This window comes from Mesoplodon bidens, assembly GCF_964165515.1.
Source record: "Mesoplodon bidens genome assembly, chromosome: 8".
NCBI lineage: Eukaryota > Metazoa > Chordata > Mammalia > Artiodactyla > Ziphiidae > Mesoplodon > Mesoplodon bidens.
The window spans coordinates 100257303-100277333 of record NC_138165.1 but is presented as its reverse complement, the minus strand read 5'-3'; the positions used below and the strand labels follow the sequence as shown (position 1 = coordinate 100277333).

Below are 20031 nucleotides of genomic sequence, written 5' to 3'. Positions count from 1 at the left end.
AACAGTGAGAGGCCCGCGTATGGCAAAAAAAAAAAAAAAAAAGTAGAATTTTGTAAATGTCTTCAGTGTGGTTTCCTAGATGCTTATTAGCTGTTTTCTTTGTACATAGGCTATATTTTCTGTAAGCAATCCACATTCTGAAATTGTTTTGGTGGCCAAAATCGAAAAGGTACTGATGGGAAACATTGCAAGTGGTGCTGAACCTTATATTAAAAATCCAGACTCCAACAAGGTAATGCATGATCTTTTTATAAATAATTTCAATTACTTTCGAGAAATAAAATCACACTGCCTTGATGAATTATCAAGTTTGATAAATGTAAGTCTTGAAATATTCCCTTGTTAGTGAAATGAGTATCAAACAGGAAATGTTTCAAGTGTATATTCTCGGCTTATGTTTTTTGATCCTGCAATTTCTGCTGAGACTCTATTGGTAGAAATAAATTTAAATGTAGATAAAACTTTAACCCCCAAAGACTAAAGTGTTAACAATAATGAAAAGTTAGGATTAATCTGACTGAAAACAAGGGAATACAGTTTACTAAGACATCAGCAATGCTTATGCTGAACTAAGTAAAAAAGTAAAATAATTGTTTACCAAATTATAATAACACCTAAATGAAGAAAGAAAGAGGGAAGAAAATACCATAAGTTCTTTAAATGGTGGGACTGCAGGACAATTTTTCTACTTTCTTTTTTCAATTACCATATTTTCTATAATAATTGAATGCTATTTTAATAGAAAATAAATACAAAAAGTTTATATTATCCACACAAAGAAGTATATTGGGAAAATAATGCATAATAATTGAATTTGAGGGTGTGTGACAGTTTAGGGCAGTGTTTAACATATTTATGAGAATCCTTTAATTCAGGGTTTAGCAAATTATGGAGTGCAGGCCAAGTCCAGCCTGTCACCTATTTTTGTAAATAAAGTTTCATTGAAACACGTTACACTCATTCATTTAAGATTTTCTTTCCTGCTATAGCAACAGAGTTGAGAAGCTGAGACAGGGACCACATGGCCCACAAAGCCCTATATATTGGATTGGCCAAAAAGTTTGTCCGAAAGAACTTTTAGGCCAATCCAATATTTACCGTGTGACTCTTTATAGAACAAGTTTGCTGACCTCTATCATAACAAATAAAAAGAAATACAGGACAGCCTGTGAATGTAAATTTCATAACTCTTTCCATTCAATATTTTAAGGTCTTTAAAGTCAGAAAAAAAGTTGGTATTCCAAAATAAGGGTGTTTTCTACATTTGAAATTTCTAAACTAAAAAGAAAGAAAACGTTATACAATAGTTTGAACACAGAGGATATCATTTGTCTCTTTACAAGGTAGAATCTGTAAGCCAGTAAAGCAGAATTTTACTGAGTTTCAATATAACATGGAACAATATTTATTAATATTTTACATGGACTGTACAGTGATGTTCTAAACAACATTTATATTTTTTTTCCTTAGTATGCACAAAAGATACTAAAATCCAACAGGCAGTTCTGCAGCAAGTTGGGGAAATACCGCATGCCATTTGCTTGGGCGGTGAGGTAGGTTGACAATTGCAACCAACAGAATAGAAGTGCATTTATTGTCTGCATTGAAAGCTTCATTTTTGAACACATCTGTGTTACCTGTTATTTTTAACATACCAACACCTAGAAGAATGTTAGTGTGTTCATCTTCAAAAACACCTTGAGCTCCCCAGAAACATGTGTTTTACAAGATAATTTAGCAAGCTGGCTCATAATAGACTGGGACCATGACATGTGTACAGTGTATGCATGACCAGGTATGCAATGGGTTCTTGGTAGGATCAAAGCCAAGTCATAACTTCTTTATTATGTATATTTGGTTTAACAAACTCTTGATGTTTTATGAGTCCCAAGGGTTTGGTGCGCATAAAATTCAGATGGAAGCACTGTGATTTCTTATGCAGCTGCACGTTTTCATCTGTGCAGAAAACACGGGTCTATATATGGATGTTCAAATGAAACCATCAAATTGATCACTTGAACTCTCTTTGATTTTGGTACTGACTAGAATAGCCACATTTCTCAGTACCAGTTGACTCTCTGATAGAAATGCTGAGTTGCATGGGCACTGATGGTGGAACCATCCACCCGGACATATAACCTCTACATAAAAAACAAAAAATGCCTTTCAGATCTGTTTAAACATCAATTACTATTGTCCTTGTCAGTCTCTTTGTGTCTTTATCAGTACATGAATTTCTTAAAGGAGGAAGTGCCTGGTATAGACATGTGGGAAAAGGTCAGCAATGGACAATCTGAATGATAAATTAGTGCTACAAAAAAAGCAGCCTATTAGGTATCCAGTTGAATGTTGATTATACCCCAATGCAAATAACTTGAAAATCCAGAAGGAAGGGAGAACTAGTTAGTTATGTCATTTTCAGGTCTCACGGTATCCAGTTGTGGTGCATAGCCAGAGTAAACTCACCAATATTTTTCATAATTTTGATGTAGTTTTTTTTTTTTTTTTTTTTTTTTTTTTTTTTTTTTTTTTTTTTTTTTTTTTTTGCGGTAGGCGGGCCTCTCACTGTTGTGGCCTCTCCCCTTGCAGAGCACAGGCTCCGGATGCGCAGGCTCAGCAGCCATGGCTCACGGGCCCAGCCGCTCTGCGGCATGTGGGATCTTCCCAGACCGGGGCACGAACCCGCGTCCCCTGCATCGGCAGGCGGACTCTCAACCACTGCGCCACCAGGGAAGCCCTGATGTAGTTTTTGAAAGTTGGAGACAGGTACAGGGAGGAGGAATGTGGAATTAGGGGCAGTGGTAAACCAAGGTAAACTCATGCTGTCTCTAGGGATTAATTTGCCCCAAGGCAGCCCTCTAAGTTGAGGAGGAAGAGACCAGGCCCAGGAATCTGAAAACGTGGTCCAGGTCAGATACCACTTATAGATTGTAGCTTTGGTCAAGCTTCCTTTCAGAGTCTCAGGGTCTCCATTTGCAGAATGAAACTAACAAGACTGCCTTATGAACAGCAGTGCAATCACAAATGCAAAGGCATCTGTCATAAAGTAGATCATAAATATAATTTTATCTCCCTTTAATATCTCTCCCTACAGGGACAACTAATGCTAGGATATTCTGCATGAATAAAAGATATTATTTAGAAATGCTGAACCCTTTATGATGAATTTAATTCATTTTATTCCTTGTAAGCTTCAAGAAAAAGGATAACTAATTGTAATTCGCAGGTCAAACTTTTCATGTTGATAAGTATTCTCAGTTCCCACAAGATAATCAGTTGGGGCAAGTAGAGGGTAGAGGCAGGATGTCCTTTTGCAAAGTGAAATATTCCAATATAGCAAAATTATAATAGTGAACACATATTCTCTGTAAGGATTGAGGATTATTCTGAGTATTGTTATAAGCAGACATTTTAGAGCCAGAGCTGGGTTCCCTATCTCAACTCTATTTACCAGTGAATTTAGCAAGAACTTATAGTCTCAATTTTTTTGAATGTATAAAGAGGAATTCTAATACCTAATTTACTATTTCAGGGATTAACAAGTACTGATATTTATTCAATAAAAGATAGCCATTATTAGAAGCCATTAGTCTAATATGATTATTAAAAGTCCCTGTGGAGATCATATCCACCCAAACAAGCCTCCTTTTCAGGTAAATTTGGGGCAGTGAAGAATAATGTGGGAGAAAGAAGTAAAAAAATTAACCATTATTGAAAGAACCTGAGCAGTTAGGAAAAGCAGTAACATCCCTACTTTGAAGTTGTCTTAGTCAAATGTGCTGGAGGAAAGATAGATGAAGTTTCTAGGGAGGCTGATAATATTACCAACTATTGAAATAATTATTTCTAAGGCAGGAAAGCCAACAAAACCACAAGTTCATGCTACATGAATGCCTGATCACTGGTTTGGTTATAGACCAGGAAACAGTATACACCACCAATCTATTTTGTGCCCATAAATATATGATTTACATTTACATAAACATCTCTAGTAACTGAAAAAAATAATTAGCAGTACAGTTCTCAAGATTTCCTGTTAGACCCCTTGGAATGTATAACCACAAAAACAAGTACAAGATCCAACCAAAGACGATTTTAATTTTCCCTCCACAGTGTGGAAACTGCTTCAAATAAATGTTGACCAAATTAGAGAAGGGCTCTTGCTACTCATGTCGTTTTGACATAAGCTAGCCTGCTGACATATTCCAATACTCTACTGATACTGCTGGTTCTCTGGCTCCTTTTCCTTTCTATTATATTTTCTCGATTGCAGCTTATTTCTTGACGTAGCTTTGAGGGGACTCTAAAACCCTTTGTCCCTTAAAATCAACTGCCACTAAAAAGCATAGAATTGACAATTAGCTTACAAACATATTTTTACCCGATCCAGTCATCCCACCAGCTGCAAAACACACAGATACTCATCACTGTGAACATTTTATCTAGAACATGCACTAATTTGGTGCATGTTCTTATTTTGGGCACCAGCTGTAGCACCATTTTATAGCAAAAGAGGTTATATTTGGGGTAGGTAAACAGAATGCACTCAGATGGCTACAGAGGGCATTGTACACTCATTGATTCAGGAGAAAGTCAACCTTTACAAGTGTGCCATGTTGTTAAACTCTTTCCTCATGTATCACCCCCAAGATTATGTGTGCCTAAATCCAGGACAGGACGCTTTTTGATTCCTTTTTCTCTGTCCCATGCAACATTCCAAATGGAACCGAGTAAAAAAACTGAATTTTCTTTAAAATTAAACAAGACTAAAATAAAAATTTCATTCTTATATCTATACATTTATAGAAGGCACACAGCACAACAACAACACTCAACAAATGGTTGTCCAACCTCTGTTCAAATCCTTCCAGTGACAAAAACTCAAGTGCGTCCCACAGTGATTCTTTCTGTCTTTTATAGCTCCAATGATTAGATAATTCTTCATATATACATATATATATATACATATATATATATATATACACACACACACATTTTTTTAACTGCTTGACACTTTTATGTTTTGTCTTCCAAAGCCACAAAAAATGGGCCCAATTCTTTCTATATATCACAGCTATTCATGTTGCTTATTTTTGTTAATATTTTTGTAAAGTCTTTATTGAATTTGTTACAATATTGCTTCTGTTCTATGTTTTGTTATTTTGGCTGCGAGGCATGTGGGATCTTAGCTCCCCGACCAGGGATCAAACCCGCACCCCCCGCATCGGAAGGCAAAGTCTTAACCACTGGACCGCCAAGGAAGTCCCTCATGCTGCTTATGAATGAAGCTCTCAGGGATACCTAAGCTTCTTTTCCTTTAGGCTAAACACCACATTTTTTTTTCAATCACACTCTAAACGTCATGGCTCTGAGACCTTCATTGCACATGGATCATTGCTCAACTCTGGCAGTTGGAACAGGGCATGGTGTCCCAGCCATCCTGAAACCATCTGTGTAAATGACTCAGTTCTCTGCTCTCCTGCCAGTTAACATATTTATGGAGTAGGGACAGAGTGTGAGTGCTGTGACCAGCACTTCTCTGTGCTGCTGTGTTCTTCACAGCGTGTCCCATGTAAGTGAGGTGTTTCCAGGACAGAGCTGCTGCGGATAAGAGCAAAAGCCAGTGATACAACTCAAGTCTACTGATATATTTGAAGTGACTGGCTAAATTTTTTTTAAATACTACTCAATTTTCCCATGTTGGGAAAAATGTCACACACTCAAACACCATCCCTAAATAATATTTAAATAAATAATATTTAAATAAAAATTATCTTCAAGTTAAATATTTTCATTCTTCCTCCCCCAGTGTTATTTGATAGGGGACCTTTTTCCCCTCAGTTACTACTTCACAGAAAAAAAAACTGAGGAGAAAGGTTGAAGGAGTCTAAAAATATCATTCTGATAAATTCCTGGCCCATTTTCTAAATTATTTGACACTAAAGCTCTATGATCAGATAGCCATTTAAATGGCCTTTTCAGCCTGTGTACTGAAATCTTTGGCTAATGTGAAGAGTAGTAAAAGAGTCTCGTTAAGGTCCTTAAGTTAGAAGAAATAAAGATTCAGCATTTCTCTAACACTGAAGAAAAATCAGTTACACATGGGTCTAATTTTCCTTTGATAGGCACAGAGTATGATGAATCATGGGGAAGAAAAACAACATTAAGCATGCTAGGTATACTTGCTTTTCAGGAGGTGTTGCCCGGCGTTACTATATTATTTGGATGAAAACAACTTATGCATTTTAACTGAATCTATATAGTCCCATTGAAATGGATCAAGGAAGAAAATAAATGGTTCAGGTTCACAGTGTTCTCTTTTTTTAATACAAAATGCTCATTCAGGTGTTCTCCATTTTATCTTTGTCTCTGCCTTAAAATTTAGGACTTCGGCACATTTATCTCCATGAAAATGTTTCAAGAGTCTGGCTCTCTACACCCACATATACAACCTCATACCCTTTCCACTATTCATAAATTCTAACAGCACCACCCAAACTGACATGACCCAGGCTTGCCCAGGAAATAATGAAAAAGTGATAACATGTGTTCCTATTCCTCTCCAACCCCCTAATACTCTATGGCTTTGACATGTTACCAAATCATAAATAAATGTAGTTGTAATATGGGCTGCTGTCACTTTAGATACCAGGTTGAAAATAAGAAATTGAAGATAATAAATACAGTGTATAAATGACATTTTTTCTAAGAAGTTTTCATGTCTTTTTATTTTGTAAGTTCCTGGACTTTCTTCCATTATAAATGGGAAGTTGAATCATTTTAGTCAGCTTAAAAATACATCTTCGTAAGTAATATCCAAATACCAAGAGGGGAGCATTGGTGGTTCAGTGGTAGAATTCTCCCCTCCCTCCCATGCCAAATGCCAAACTGAATAAATATTGTTTTCTTTCAGATCAGTATTTAAAGACAACCAGGGAAATGTGGACAGAGACTCAAGATTTTCACCATTGTATAGACAAGAAAGCAACAAGATTTCAACTGAGGACCTACTTAAACTAGTGTCAGATTATAGAAGGTAGGATGTTTTGGATACTCTTGAAATGAACACGAATCAACTACATTGCTGCTGTTGATTTGTTATCTCTGCATAAACAATACTCCATAACCAGATTCCCAAATATCCATACTCCCCCAGAAAGCAGATGCTTTGCAGATGACCTCTCATATGCCCAAATGACACCCTAAGAGTAAATTTGCCAGAATGATGTGGAAGGAGTGTGAGACATTAAACTATGTCAGTTACCTACAGCTATGTAACAAATCACCCCAAAAATGAGTGACTTAAAACAACAACATCACTTATTTTTCTCTTGAGTCCATAATTTGAGCATGGCTAAGTGAAGACAGTTTGTCTCTTCTATACATGGCATCAGCTGGAAGAGGTCCAGTGGAGCCAGAGGATCCATTTTTGGGATAGCGCATTTGATGACTGGCAAGTTGGTGCTGGCTGTTAGCTGGAAGCTCAACTGGAGCTGTGGGTTGGAGACCTTGGTTCTTCTCTGCATGAGATGCTATGGCTTGGGTTCTAAGAGTAAGTGTCCCATGGGACAGACAGAAAATGTTCACTGCCAGTTTCTTAAGATGGGAAACTGTCACAGTGCCATTTCTGCTATAACATACTGTCAAACTGTCACAGATCCCAGATTCAAATGAAGGGTATATAGACACCTCTAAATGGGAGGAGTGTTAGGGGATTTTAGAATATGTATGAAACACCACAGAGCAATTAATTGCTGTGAATACAATAATTCATAATAGTTCTGTCATTCAAATGCTTTTGGAAGAGACAATGGAAGTTAGAGCTAAAAGAAGAAAAAACATAAAAGTCACAACATTTTTAAAATGAGTCACCATATATTCAGCATCTGATGATGGTAAGATCTTTCATGACAAGTGGCTTATCTTAAACAGTTAGTCCCCTGACACAGTCAGGATTCTTGTTCCCTTTGCCCTTTTCCCAAATATTAACTCTCTGCCTCTCCCATCTAAGAATCAACAATTCCTTATCAATTAAGTTTGTTTATCCAAAACAAAAATTATTTATTACTATGAAACAAGCATGATTAATATTTTCTGTATCTTCAATAGAGGATATATTTCTATTTAACTAGAAGGGAAGTTTTCCCAGTGTTTTTTTTGTTCTGGAAAAAAATAAACCATAGGAAGCAAAATAAAAGTGGAATTGAACCAATATTATTTTTTTGTGATTCTACAGGACCACTCCTTACATGGGGAGACCTTCCTTCCCCTTATCAAACATCATGGTCAAAACCCCTATATCCACTAAGTGGAAATTAAGAATGATTTTCCTCTTTACTTTTTTCCAAATTTACTAAAGCCTGAAAAGTTGTAACACTGAGCAGAAGGGAATAGGCAAAACAGGAGAAGACCATACTGTCACAAAACCCATGTTATTGGTGTTTAGCCAAGAAAGTTATCACTATGGCATTTAGAGGGCGTCTAGAATACCCAATGCCATACTGGTGAGACATTAAATTATTTCATGGATGCCTCACACGTAATGACATTTATTCTCAGTAGTGTGCTGATAAATGTCTACCGCTGACCCTCTAGGAGGAAAAACACTGATTTGTATTGATGGCAAATTTCTCTGGTGTAAATTATCCTACCATTGCTGATTTCAAGCTACCAGTGGGGTTTTGCCAATAATGGAGCTGGAAAGAAATGTGCACACCATCATATAACATTTCCAACACACAGATAGATGTAAATAACCTCAAGAGCATGGATCCTCTCACCATGTAGTAAAACAATTACTAAGTGATGAATTTTCAGTACTTTTTACCTTAGTATTTAATGTAATTTGTTTAATATAATTTCATTTTTTAATAATGACTGTGTTTTACAGATGGCAGGCAAAATAACTGAAAATATAACAAGTAGCTCTCACAGGCTGGGAAGAGCTGCCTCTCGAAGTAGATTTCCTGAGAGGGGTGACACTTGAAACTGTTCTTAGCAACTTTCACCTTACTATAAAAGAAGATAGGAGAGAAGGTTTTAGTAAAGAGGGAGGAAAAGAAAATCAAGGATTCATGAATTAGAGTGACTGTGGGCACAAGGATAGGTGGTGAAGAAGGGTCTACATACACTTATGAGGGATCAGGGAAAGGGCCCTTGTCCTCCTGGATTGTTGGTGAAGAGGGAAAAAGCAAACTGTCCACTTAGCAGTTGTGGCAAAGACCATCCTTGCTCTCAAAACTTCTTAAAATTTCTCATGAAAGTGAATTATTTAAATCGGTTCAAATACTAGTACTTTTTGTTAACAAAATTAAATATTTACCATTTACCAAAACGATTTACATTGCACTCGTTTGGCCATATAAATGTTATCTGAAGTGGTGCAAATAAATTTAAAACATTCTTCAGAATATCTGTAACTTGACCCCTCCCTGATTTTTAATTTTTATTTGTAAAATCACATAAATTTTAGTTTTCAAAATAAATCTAACTAAATGAAATTATTCACAAGATTGTTTAGGGTCCCACTGTTTATCCTTATCAAAGCTCAGAACTACCATTGTCTGATTTTTTTCCTTGACAACTAGAATAATTCACTGTGTGTGTGTGCGTGTGCGTGTGTGTGTGTGTGTGTGTGTTTCTATGCCGGTATACTTTCACAGAGCTGACAGAATAAGCAAAATGCAGACCATTCCTGGAAGCCTGGATATCGCTGTTGACAACATTCCTTTGGAGCATCCAAGTATGATGATGATGTCATGGCTTGCTTGTAGAGTTTTGAATGTTTAGTGGCTTTTTGGTTGGTTGGTTGGTTGGTTGGTTGGATAGTTGGTTCGTTACAAAGGTTTGTTTGGGGATTTTTTTCTCAAGGTTTAGGATAACTGTAATTCCTTATCCTATAGAAATTTGGGATGTCTTATTTCTCCATTAAGACAGACTGTAAGTGTTGTAGGACAGGAACTATATTCAGGGTGACCTAATATTCATCTGGTATACACCATGCACCGAGCAGGGTGTTAAATTGTATCATTTAATCCTCAGAACCCTGAAGGGTTGCAAATGAGGAAGTCCAGTTCAGATAAATTGATAAACCAATAAGCCCTAATGAACAATGCCACACTGAGCTGTCAAAGGGCTACTCTGAACACTGTGCATTGCCACCCAAGTGGCCATGCAGTAATTATAGCCGGAAAGTTTTTAGACTCTGTTATTACACAGAGAGCATATATCTTTTCCAGAATATGGTCAAAAGTTCTATTTATTTTAGTGAAAATTTAAATTTCAGAAGCAGTTTTATTAACTTATAAATAAGATTTTTCAGAATTTATTTATTAAGTGGTGAGATTAGTTTATTTGGTTTTATTTTTCTTCGAATTACACCTTTTAGTGACTTTCTCAGTGATGCAAAGAATGAATAAAGGCATTCTAAAAAGAACTACAAACAGGGAGAGGATTATTACCACAGGATATTTGAATTACCATTAGCACTATTAAGTTTTCCATTCTTATGACTTTTCCACAAATCACTTTAATATGAAATAAAATGAGCATTCTAACTTAAATCATGGCTCCAAATCACTTTTGTATTGATTGGTGTGAAAAACCAGATGACAAAGTAAGCCATTTCCTCTACCTGATTTGTGGAAGGTTACTTTTATTACCTAGGGAAAAGAAAAATAACAAAAGAGAAAGCTAAAATATTCTCTTTGAATATCCTATGATATTCTCTGATATCATAGGATATCAGAGAAATTTGAACATATAATAAAAATATTCTAATTGATTTTTGAAGAAAAAAACAAAAAGCCTGTAATCTGATTCCCAAGCATATAGCTAAAGATATAGCTAAGCATGTAGCTAACCATGTTGCTTGTTTGAACACAGGAAGATTCCAAATGGGGTAAAGGAAGGTAGAAGACCTTGCTGTCTTTCAGTGCCACAACTTCAGCCTCCAAACTGCTTAGTGTCAAGTTTTGATTTGTAAATTCCTAATGGTCTTTTCCCCCCTTAGGCTGTTTTTACAAGGTTAGATTTTAAAAGATTGTGAAAACTGAAGAGAAAAATAAAATTGTAACTATTAATGCAGAGGGGGATTAGGGCCTATGTTGTAAAATCGTTCCATAGGGAAAATTACTGTTAAGCCAAGTGGTACTATCAGTAATAAACCCTTTGGACAGAGTTTTGTTCCATCATAGATCAATATTTATAGTATGATGGCTAAAGTCAGTGAGCTCGTCTTTATCTTAGCATACCTGGTTAGTATGCTCAGAGGATCTCTAGCTAAAATTTACATTTTATATGAAGCTTAATACAAAAAGAAAATAGTTATAAATCCAAAAGATTTACCAGTTTTTTGAGATATCAGTTTTAATGTTAAATATATCACTGAGTATCTATCATGCTTACCTCCTACAAAGTTTTCAGGCCAGCATAATTTAACATAAATTAGTATATAAGCATACAGTTTCTATTTTGAGTAGATTCATTTTAAAATAGGTTAAGTATTGTTCACTTACAATCATATCAAGTGACAAACTTTTCTTTTCTGATTTTTAAAGACTGTGTAACATCGTCCTTTATCCCTGTCAAACCTTTCAATGTGACGGCTCAACCAGAGCCCACAGTGGAAGTGGAAGAATTCGTTTACGACTCAACAAAGTATTGCCGTCCTTACAGAGTATACAAAAATCAAATTTACATTTACCCCAAGCACCTCAAGTATGATAGCCAGAAATGTTTCAACAAGGTATGATATGTTTCTGAGATATCATCCTCTCTCTCCACCCTATTTAGACCATATTAAGACAGTTTCTTGAAAGTTCAAATACAAATTACTATAGACTAACACTTTAGAATAGAAAACGATTTGAAGAAAATGTTTAATGAGAGACAGTGATGAGTTTCACCTTAAAAGTGTTTGAGGATGCACGTTTTATAACATATGAATAAAACTTTCTGAAATCAGCCCTAAATAATTTTGTTCCCAACTTTATTTTTGGTTTATTAAGAGACTCTGAAAATAGCCTACCTGCACTCTTTCAATATGAGTCTTTTCTGCCCCTTTAAATAATCTCTCCAAATCTTTCTGCTATTTCTGAGTGCTATGAGTAATGTCACAAGAGAATTTTGGCTATTCTACATTTTTCAGATTTAATTAGAAGCTACTTATTTTAGGCACTTGGATTGTTTTCTGATGTTATCTAACAGGAAATTACAATGTCCATTTTCCCTCTCTGTAATTTCAGGCACGAAATATAACTGTGTGCATTGAATTCAAAAATTCCGATGAAGAAGATGCCAAGCCTGTGAAGGTGAGCCAAGCCCATGAGGGAATACAGCACATAGGGGCAGGCAGGTACCCCGGTTCTCCCCACCACCGAGGGGCTTTTTAGTTTAGTGTGCTGGAAAGAGGAGCAATTCAGTCCATTTGATTTAGATTTCCGAACATGTACCTGATTGAGCAGCTACCATTAACTAGATCTATTAGAAATGCCAGTCTCATGGCTCTGCTTAGCTTTTCATGATTTGGAAAAAAGGAAGCCATTCTAGTGTGAAATCAAGGCAACGATTCCCCTCTGGAAGACTTTGCATTTTCAAAGATTAGCCCGCATCTCATGAATTTAGCATGCTTGATTTCAAATGCAGCATCCCAGCTGGGCTTCATGTGGCCTCTGCAGAAGGGCTGCTGCCTACTGGCCTGATGGCTAACGCAGGGGGCCCATGGGGCGCTCACATTTATGGAAGGTGCGTGTGGCCACCTGCCCAAAGACCTCGGAAATGGCTCTGGGAAGCTGGTCCCTGCTGTTGATCACGCGACTTAATAAGATCAATAAAACTATGAGTTTTGTAGGAAGTGGCTGTTTGATCCTATAAAACTGCAACTGGATGGCATTTTTCAGAGTTTGTATTTGATATATACTGTTTTTATTTTAGGGACGTCAAACAACGTAAAGAAACTTATTAGAATAGAGAGGAAAATTATTTTCAGTGGGCCTGTGGCCAGATCTTCCCAGTTTTGGTGAATCAGAGGAAGGAGATATAGTAAAGGACAAAACTAATTTCTAACTAATCCCCACAATTATCTGAGGTCATCTCTTAAAGCACTCTGTCAGGTACCAATTGTGTTCTCTGTGCTCAGAAGGGTTGTAGCATTATTTAGAAGAACAGTAATCAATCTGAGTGATTGAATGAATCATGCACAATAGAGAGAAACAGTTCTTTAAAATTGTCCTGAGGCACTCTCAGCATCCCCAGGTTCCAAGTTCCACAATAGCATTAGCAGCAGGAGAGAAAAAATAAAATGAAATGCAATTGTCAAGCAAACAAAGGCAATGACCAGACGGCAAACACACCAGGCCTGCTAGAGAATCGCTTATGGGGAAAAATCTAAAAAAGAGGAGTACTCGCAGGTACATGTGACCTCGGTTCCACTGCATTCTAAAGCATTACTCAAGAGATACAGCTGACTTCAGTAGAGGGGCATTACTCAAGAGATACAGCTGACTTCAGTAGAGGGACTCTGAGCCTTGGGCTAAAGCGGCTTTTATGACAAGGAAGTGCCATATCCCATCCCCTGGCCTGATTAGGGGCTGGGACGGAAGAATAACACAATACAGTGGAACCTGGAACCAGCCCTACGCTTCCAGCTCTCATTCTTGGTTGGGGACTGGCATGTCAGGAGCTGGGGTCAAACCAAGCCTTGTATCACTAAGGACTGATCGCCTTAAACTCTAGACCAGAGCTGGGTACCGTGGACCGCAGGAATCAGAATTGAACAAAGTATCTCTTATCTTCTAGTAATCAAAAGTTAGGTAGTAGTTAATTGATTCAGGTATTCAGTATTGATATAGTATCTACATAATGAATTAAAGCCTTCAAATTTTCTTCAACAGTGCCCTGTTGTATAATAAATACAGGACAGCAGATCAAAGAAGTTCAAGGTTAATTAGATGTCAGCTAAGCCTGGCAAGTTACCACAAAATGCATCTTTGTCCCAGAATGGGTAACTGAAGAGTTGTGGGCTTTTTGTGCTCAGGGTTAATTTCAGACACTCATAATTATTCAACTCATAACTTTTTAAACAGTGTATTTACGGAAAACCTGGAGGGCCCCTCTTCACCTCAGCCACCTACACTGCAGTTCTGCATCATTCCCAGAACCCAGATTTCTCCGACGAGGTAAGCCAAGCCCCCACTGCCCCCAGCAGCTCCTTAAAAGATGGGTGAGTGGGTACGATAATACATGATGACAAACACTCTCTCTAGACTACTCCTCAGACTAAGGACATACCTTAGCAGGTGTTTACATAACCCAGTTTTAAAAACCACGTTAATTGACAGTTGCTCCAGGACTATGCTGCAAATTCATGTATTTCAGCACAAGATTTTAAAAATGTGATGTTTTTATTATATCATTTCTTTCAAATTAGACTAATTTTTTTCTTTTATTTTTCATTGATTAAGGTAACAAACATCATGTTAGATAGTTTTTACCAATGAATAGTGGCATTTCATATCCTAAGGGAAAAAACAAAAAGGGCTAGAGTATGAACCAACATTATTGCTTATAACCCTCATGAACTTGAAGGAGCTTGGACTGCCTCACCTCAAGACCTGCCCTGCCAACTCTCAAGACTCTCTTATTATGTGCCAGGAAGCATGCTATACTCTAAATATACACTATCTCACTTGATCCACATGGCTTTCTCCAGAGAAACAGAGCCAATAGGAAGATGATAGATAGAGAGATACATAGGTAGATAGATAGATAGATAGATAGATAGATAGATAGATAGATAGATAGACAGATAGATAGGTACAATTCAATATAAGGTATCAGCTCACATCATTAAGGAGGCTGAAAAGTCCCACAGTCTACCGTCTTCACCCAGGAAAACCATTGGTGTAGTTCAAAGGCCTGAGAACCAGAGTGTCTATTGTAGAGTCCAGTCGAGGTCTGAAGGCCCGAGAACCAATAGTGCCAAGAACTGGAGAAGATCGGTGTTCTAGGTCAAGCAGTCAGGCAGAGAGGAAATTCAAACTTACTCTGCCTTCTTGTTCTATTCTGGACCTCAGTGGACGAGGTGTGCCCACCCACATGGGGAGGGCCATCTTCTTTGCTCAGTCCACCAATTCAAATACTGGTCTCTTCCAGAAACGCCCTCACAGACACACTGAGAAATCATGTTTAGCCAGCTCTCTGGGCATCCCGTGGCCCAGTCAAGTTGACACATAAAATTAACCCTCACACCTTCCTAATTTATGGATAAGGAAGCCGGCGATCAGAGAAGCAACTTTGACAAGGGCACATAACTATGAAGTCACAGTCAAAATTTAAGCCAGCCCATGTGACTCCAGAGCCTGAAGCTTCACTGCTCTGCTATAACCCATATAAAAAAAAAAACTTATTGGATTAGTAGTAAATGACTATACATAAGTCAGCTTGTATTATAAACAGCTTTAGATAAACAAGTTTCAGTGATTAAATTTAATTTCTAACCATGAAGCTAAGGTCTGAACTAATGCAACCTGCCAATGTGATTTCTGGGATTTAAAATATCACATATTTTGTATTAGTTTCCTATTGCTACTTTAACAAATTATCACAGTTTCGTGGATTAAATAACCCACATTGATTACCTTATGATTCGGTGGGTCAGAACTCTGAAATGGGTCCCACAGGGCTGAAATCAGGTGTCAGCAGGCCTCCATTCCTTCTGGAGGTTCTGGGACGAATCCTTGCCTTGACTTTTCCAGTTTCTGGAGACTGCCCATACTCCTTGGCTTGTGACCCCTTCCAGCAATGTCATTACTCTGACCTCTGTTTCTCTCCTCACATTTCTTATGACCCTGACTCTCCTGCCTCCCTCTGATAAGTACCTTTGCTATTACATTGGGCCCACTGGGCTAATCCAGTTTAATCTCCCCATCTCAAGACCCTTAATTTAATCACAGCTGCAAAATCCCTTTTACTGTGTAAGGAGACATATTCATATATTCTGAGGATTAGGACTTGGGGGACATCCTGGAGGGCCATTATTCTGCCTATCACACCTTGTTATACATCAACCATTTATAAACTTCTTAAAAGAACACCAATGAAACCACAGACCTCACTAACCTCATCTCCTTCCTCCACATCCATTTAATGCTCTTAAATTTTTTCCCTATAAATTCAGGACAGAGGTAAAAAAATAATAATAATAAGGGAAAGGGCTATTACTACATTACAGAATATTTACTACATTGGTTGACCTCTTGACAAAGCCCATCTGAAAGGTGCAACCTCTGTCGACATATAAGATTTAATGAAAAAAAAAAGTTCTTACGGTTAAGTCTGGCTTTTAATCTCTCTCATGCTCATGTGCTTCCCGGAATCCTTGTAAAAGCCATGAGCTTTTCCACAAGAGAACATGTATATAATGAACTGCCTGGTGAACTCTGCAGTGCAGATTCAAAACCATTTTCTTCTTTTTTATTGCAAAAGATGATTGCATTAATTATAAACATGAATATAAATTCTTCTAAGGCACTGCTAAAATATAATGTGAGTATTTGCAGTATTTGTTACCAAGGAGTGTTAGCATTAATATGTAGTTTACTGGAATTCTTGAACACTTGTTTCAATCCTATGTATTCCAACTAAAAAAAGAAAATTTCATTCTACTGCATTGTTAGTTTTTGTATGTTTTGAACTGTATATTGGCTTTTGTTACCAGGTTAGCATGCTGGTGTGTAATGAATATATCTAAGCTGTAAACCATTCTAATTCAGGAGTTCTCAAACCTTACCAGGCACAGAATCACCTGGAAGACTTGTTAAAACACAGATTACTGGAACCCACCCCAGATTTTTGGATACCATGTCTGGGATGGGGCCTGAGAAATTGCATTTCTAAACAACTTTCTCAGAGATGCTGATACCACTGTTCCAGGGATGACACTGAAAATCTGTGTAATAAATTCTCTCCTGAACAATGTGAAAATAAAGTAACTATATAGAGAGATGCACAGAGAGTCTCATAAAAACTAGTAGATAATTTGCTTGGCTCTGTATCACCTTATTGCTTGATTTGACTGTTCAAGAAATTACCTAGTTGCTAATATTGAACTGAATGTCACTTACCTGCATGGGATCCTGGGATTCCAGTGTGACATGTGTTTTTGTCCTGGAAGATCCTATTAATTACTGACTAGTCCATCCTCCTAGTGACTCAAAGCCCCCTAACATCTTTCGCCTTGGTTGCTACCTCTGTATCATCCTACTTTGCAAGGCCGTGGAGGGAATTAAATGACAACCTATGTGACAGGGGTTTGGAAACTGAAAAGCACTATCACATGTAGAGGGTTCCAAAGCCTTTCTTTCCAGGAACATGGAGGATGCTCCTCATTAAGTATATTTTTCACCTATATCAATTTTATGTTTTATGTTTTTTTCAGAGGTGTTATTTACAGAAGAGAACATGACCTCTTTACAAAATGGCTCATTACTTAGTTACCACAATGTAATTTTTTACACAGTACATACCACATATCTTTTTGTGGTTTTTATAATGGATAGATTCCATGCTCCATTTACATCATTTGCAACTACCATGTTTCTCAACGATGTGCCTGTGGATCATCTGGGGATCTTGCTAAATGAAGATTCTGATTCCGTATGTCTGGGGTAGTGCCTGAGAGTCTGCATCTCTAATCAGCTCCCAAGTGATGCTTATACAACTGGTCCATGAACACACTCTGGGAGGCAAGGACCTACTATTCACTCAACTCATGTCCCTTGATGATAGGTCCTTAATCTGTGCCTTATTTACTTTCTACTGTCATGTCTGTGTGCGTGTGTGTAATTCATGGTGGTATAAATTATCTAATGAGAAGCACTAGGTATTCTAAGTTATCACCACAATAAAGAAGTAAAAATAACATCTTAACACATTACTACTAGCGGGATGGATATTTATTGAGAGTTAAATCGTACTTCTAGTGCTGACTATTAAATTGTGGACCTAGATTTCAGTGAAAGACCTTTAAAAAGGCTAACATGCCTATGCTTTGTCTTGTCCTGACACTGGGAAAATGATTTCAATCTTAGCCCAGCTCTTATCTCTTTCATTGCAGGTGAAAATTGAGCTACCAACACAACTTCATGAGAAACATCATATTTTTTTTTCTTTTTATCATGTCACTTGTGACATAAATGCAAAAGCTAGTGCCAAAAAGAAGGAGGCTCTGGAAACACCAGGTATTGACAAGAAGCAATCTGAGATAGCTGTGCATGTTATCTCTGGAACTTAAATTGGAGAGTATTTGAAAAGCTCTGATTTATTGAGTTTTTTAAAGTGAAGTTTTGTATTCATAAATGATAAATAGCTTTATTTTTACTCCTCTCCATGAAGGTTTGTACTGAAAAGTTTTCCCTTTGTTGTTCCTTTGCACAGTTGGATATGCTTGGCTTCCTCTCATGAGAGATGATCAGATAGCTTCTCAAGAGTACAATATCCCGGTAGCAACAAGCCTGCCTCCGGATTATTTAAGCTTTCAAGATTCTGCAAGTGGAAAGGTATTGAGTGATGTATAACTTAAGAGAAAAAATACACGGGCTAAATGGCATGAGGTTATCTTCTTTCTGTTGTTTAAATTAACCCAACCTTGGTGTATGCATCCACTGTAATAAGGAATCAGGTGTACCTATGATATGTCAAATATCTTGTTTAGTTTGTGGCCAGTAGAAATGATCTGTTCAAAATGATCCCCTGGTATCACATTGGTTTCATTTACCAATATTACCAAATGTATTTGCATCTCTTATTTTCCATCTCTATAGGACTGTGAGGTTAATGGATCAGGATGACAAATTAATGTAAACTAAATAACCTGTTTATTTCCTCTCTTTCAAAGTGCCACAGTGACAGTAACAAACTCTTTTTTGCAGCATGGTGGGAGTGACATTAAATGGGTCGATGGTGGCAAACCACTTTTCAAAGTATCAACATTTGTTGTATCAACAGTGAATACTCAGGTGAGCGTGTTGTCCTGAAATATCAAAATCTTCTCTAACACGTAGAATCATAAACCTAGATTTACAGGAGGAGACTCACCATTCCACAAGGTGTCAGAAGAGCAGGTGATCAAAAAAGAAGAATGTTTGTGACAAAACTGTATCCCTCTTCCAGAAGAGATTGAATGCCCTAACCCATAAAAGCTCAGGCACTATCAAACTGCAAACCAAAATTCCAGTAGTGTATTTATCAAGAGGTCACTTTCCTTGGAAGATGGTTTGCTTCCCATGACAACCCCCAAGTGTTAAAAATATGAAACGTTTAAAATAAAGACTTTGGACCTTTACCTTAAAACTCAGTCTAATTCACAATCCCTACCCAAGGCTCCTCTCATGGAAAGGCCACGAGGTTGGCAGAACTGTATTTGAGAGTCACCTCGGCCAATTTCTGGCCCAGCGACCCTGGACAAGTCATCTCACCCCTGCAGTCCTGTGTCCTCAGCAGGAAAATGATAACAATAAAAAATTTCAACCTAAGGTGGTAGTGAGGCTCAAAATGAGAAACTGCACGTGAAAATATCTCATGAACTGCAAAACGCTGTACAAATGTAGTTAGTATCACTGTCAAATTACCGCAAACTCACCCCTTCCATTGCAAGGCAGCTTGCTTTACCACACTGTGAGGACTTTTGTAGTACTAATTATAAGCAAACTATTACAAGTACACAGACTATGTATTGCTTCTTTCTTAAATTCAATGTGTACCTGGGGTTTTTTTGTGTGTGGCTTTTTGTTTGATGTTTTGCTTCATGCTGCTTTATCCCTAGCACATATTTGGTTACTAAGAAAAATGAAATAATCCAGGTACCACCATATATTGGATCAAAATGTCTTTCCGTAATTGCTGGTGCCTCAAGCCAAATTTAGTCTTCTTCCCAAGTCCTATGCCCATGATTCCTTAAACCCATCTTTTCTCTGACGCCATCAGCCCCGGTCAAGTCCCACAAAATGGTCATTCTCCACCAAATCCTGCTTT

At 37.4% G+C, this 20031-nt stretch overlaps 1 protein-coding gene across 6 annotated transcripts in view; it reads left to right on the top strand.

Moving 5' to 3' along the window:
- DOCK10 (dedicator of cytokinesis 10) overlaps nucleotides 1–20031 on the top strand; it is a 293328-nt gene that overhangs the window by 201837 nt on the left and 71460 nt on the right. For all 6 annotated transcript variants that reach the window (XM_081241945.1, XM_081241942.1, XM_081241941.1 and 3 more), the window contains 10 exons: nucleotides 110–232; nucleotides 1471–1553; nucleotides 6914–7036; nucleotides 9663–9742; nucleotides 11559–11746; nucleotides 12246–12311; nucleotides 14085–14177; nucleotides 18116–18239; nucleotides 18436–18557; nucleotides 18930–19016. In XM_081241945.1, the coding sequence (XP_081098071.1) occupies nucleotides 110–232; nucleotides 1471–1553; nucleotides 6914–7036; nucleotides 9663–9742; nucleotides 11559–11746; nucleotides 12246–12311; nucleotides 14085–14177; nucleotides 18116–18239; nucleotides 18436–18557; nucleotides 18930–19016 (1089 nt within the window). The remainder of the gene's footprint in view (nucleotides 1–109; nucleotides 233–1470; nucleotides 1554–6913; nucleotides 7037–9662; nucleotides 9743–11558; nucleotides 11747–12245; nucleotides 12312–14084; nucleotides 14178–18115; nucleotides 18240–18435; nucleotides 18558–18929; nucleotides 19017–20031) is intronic.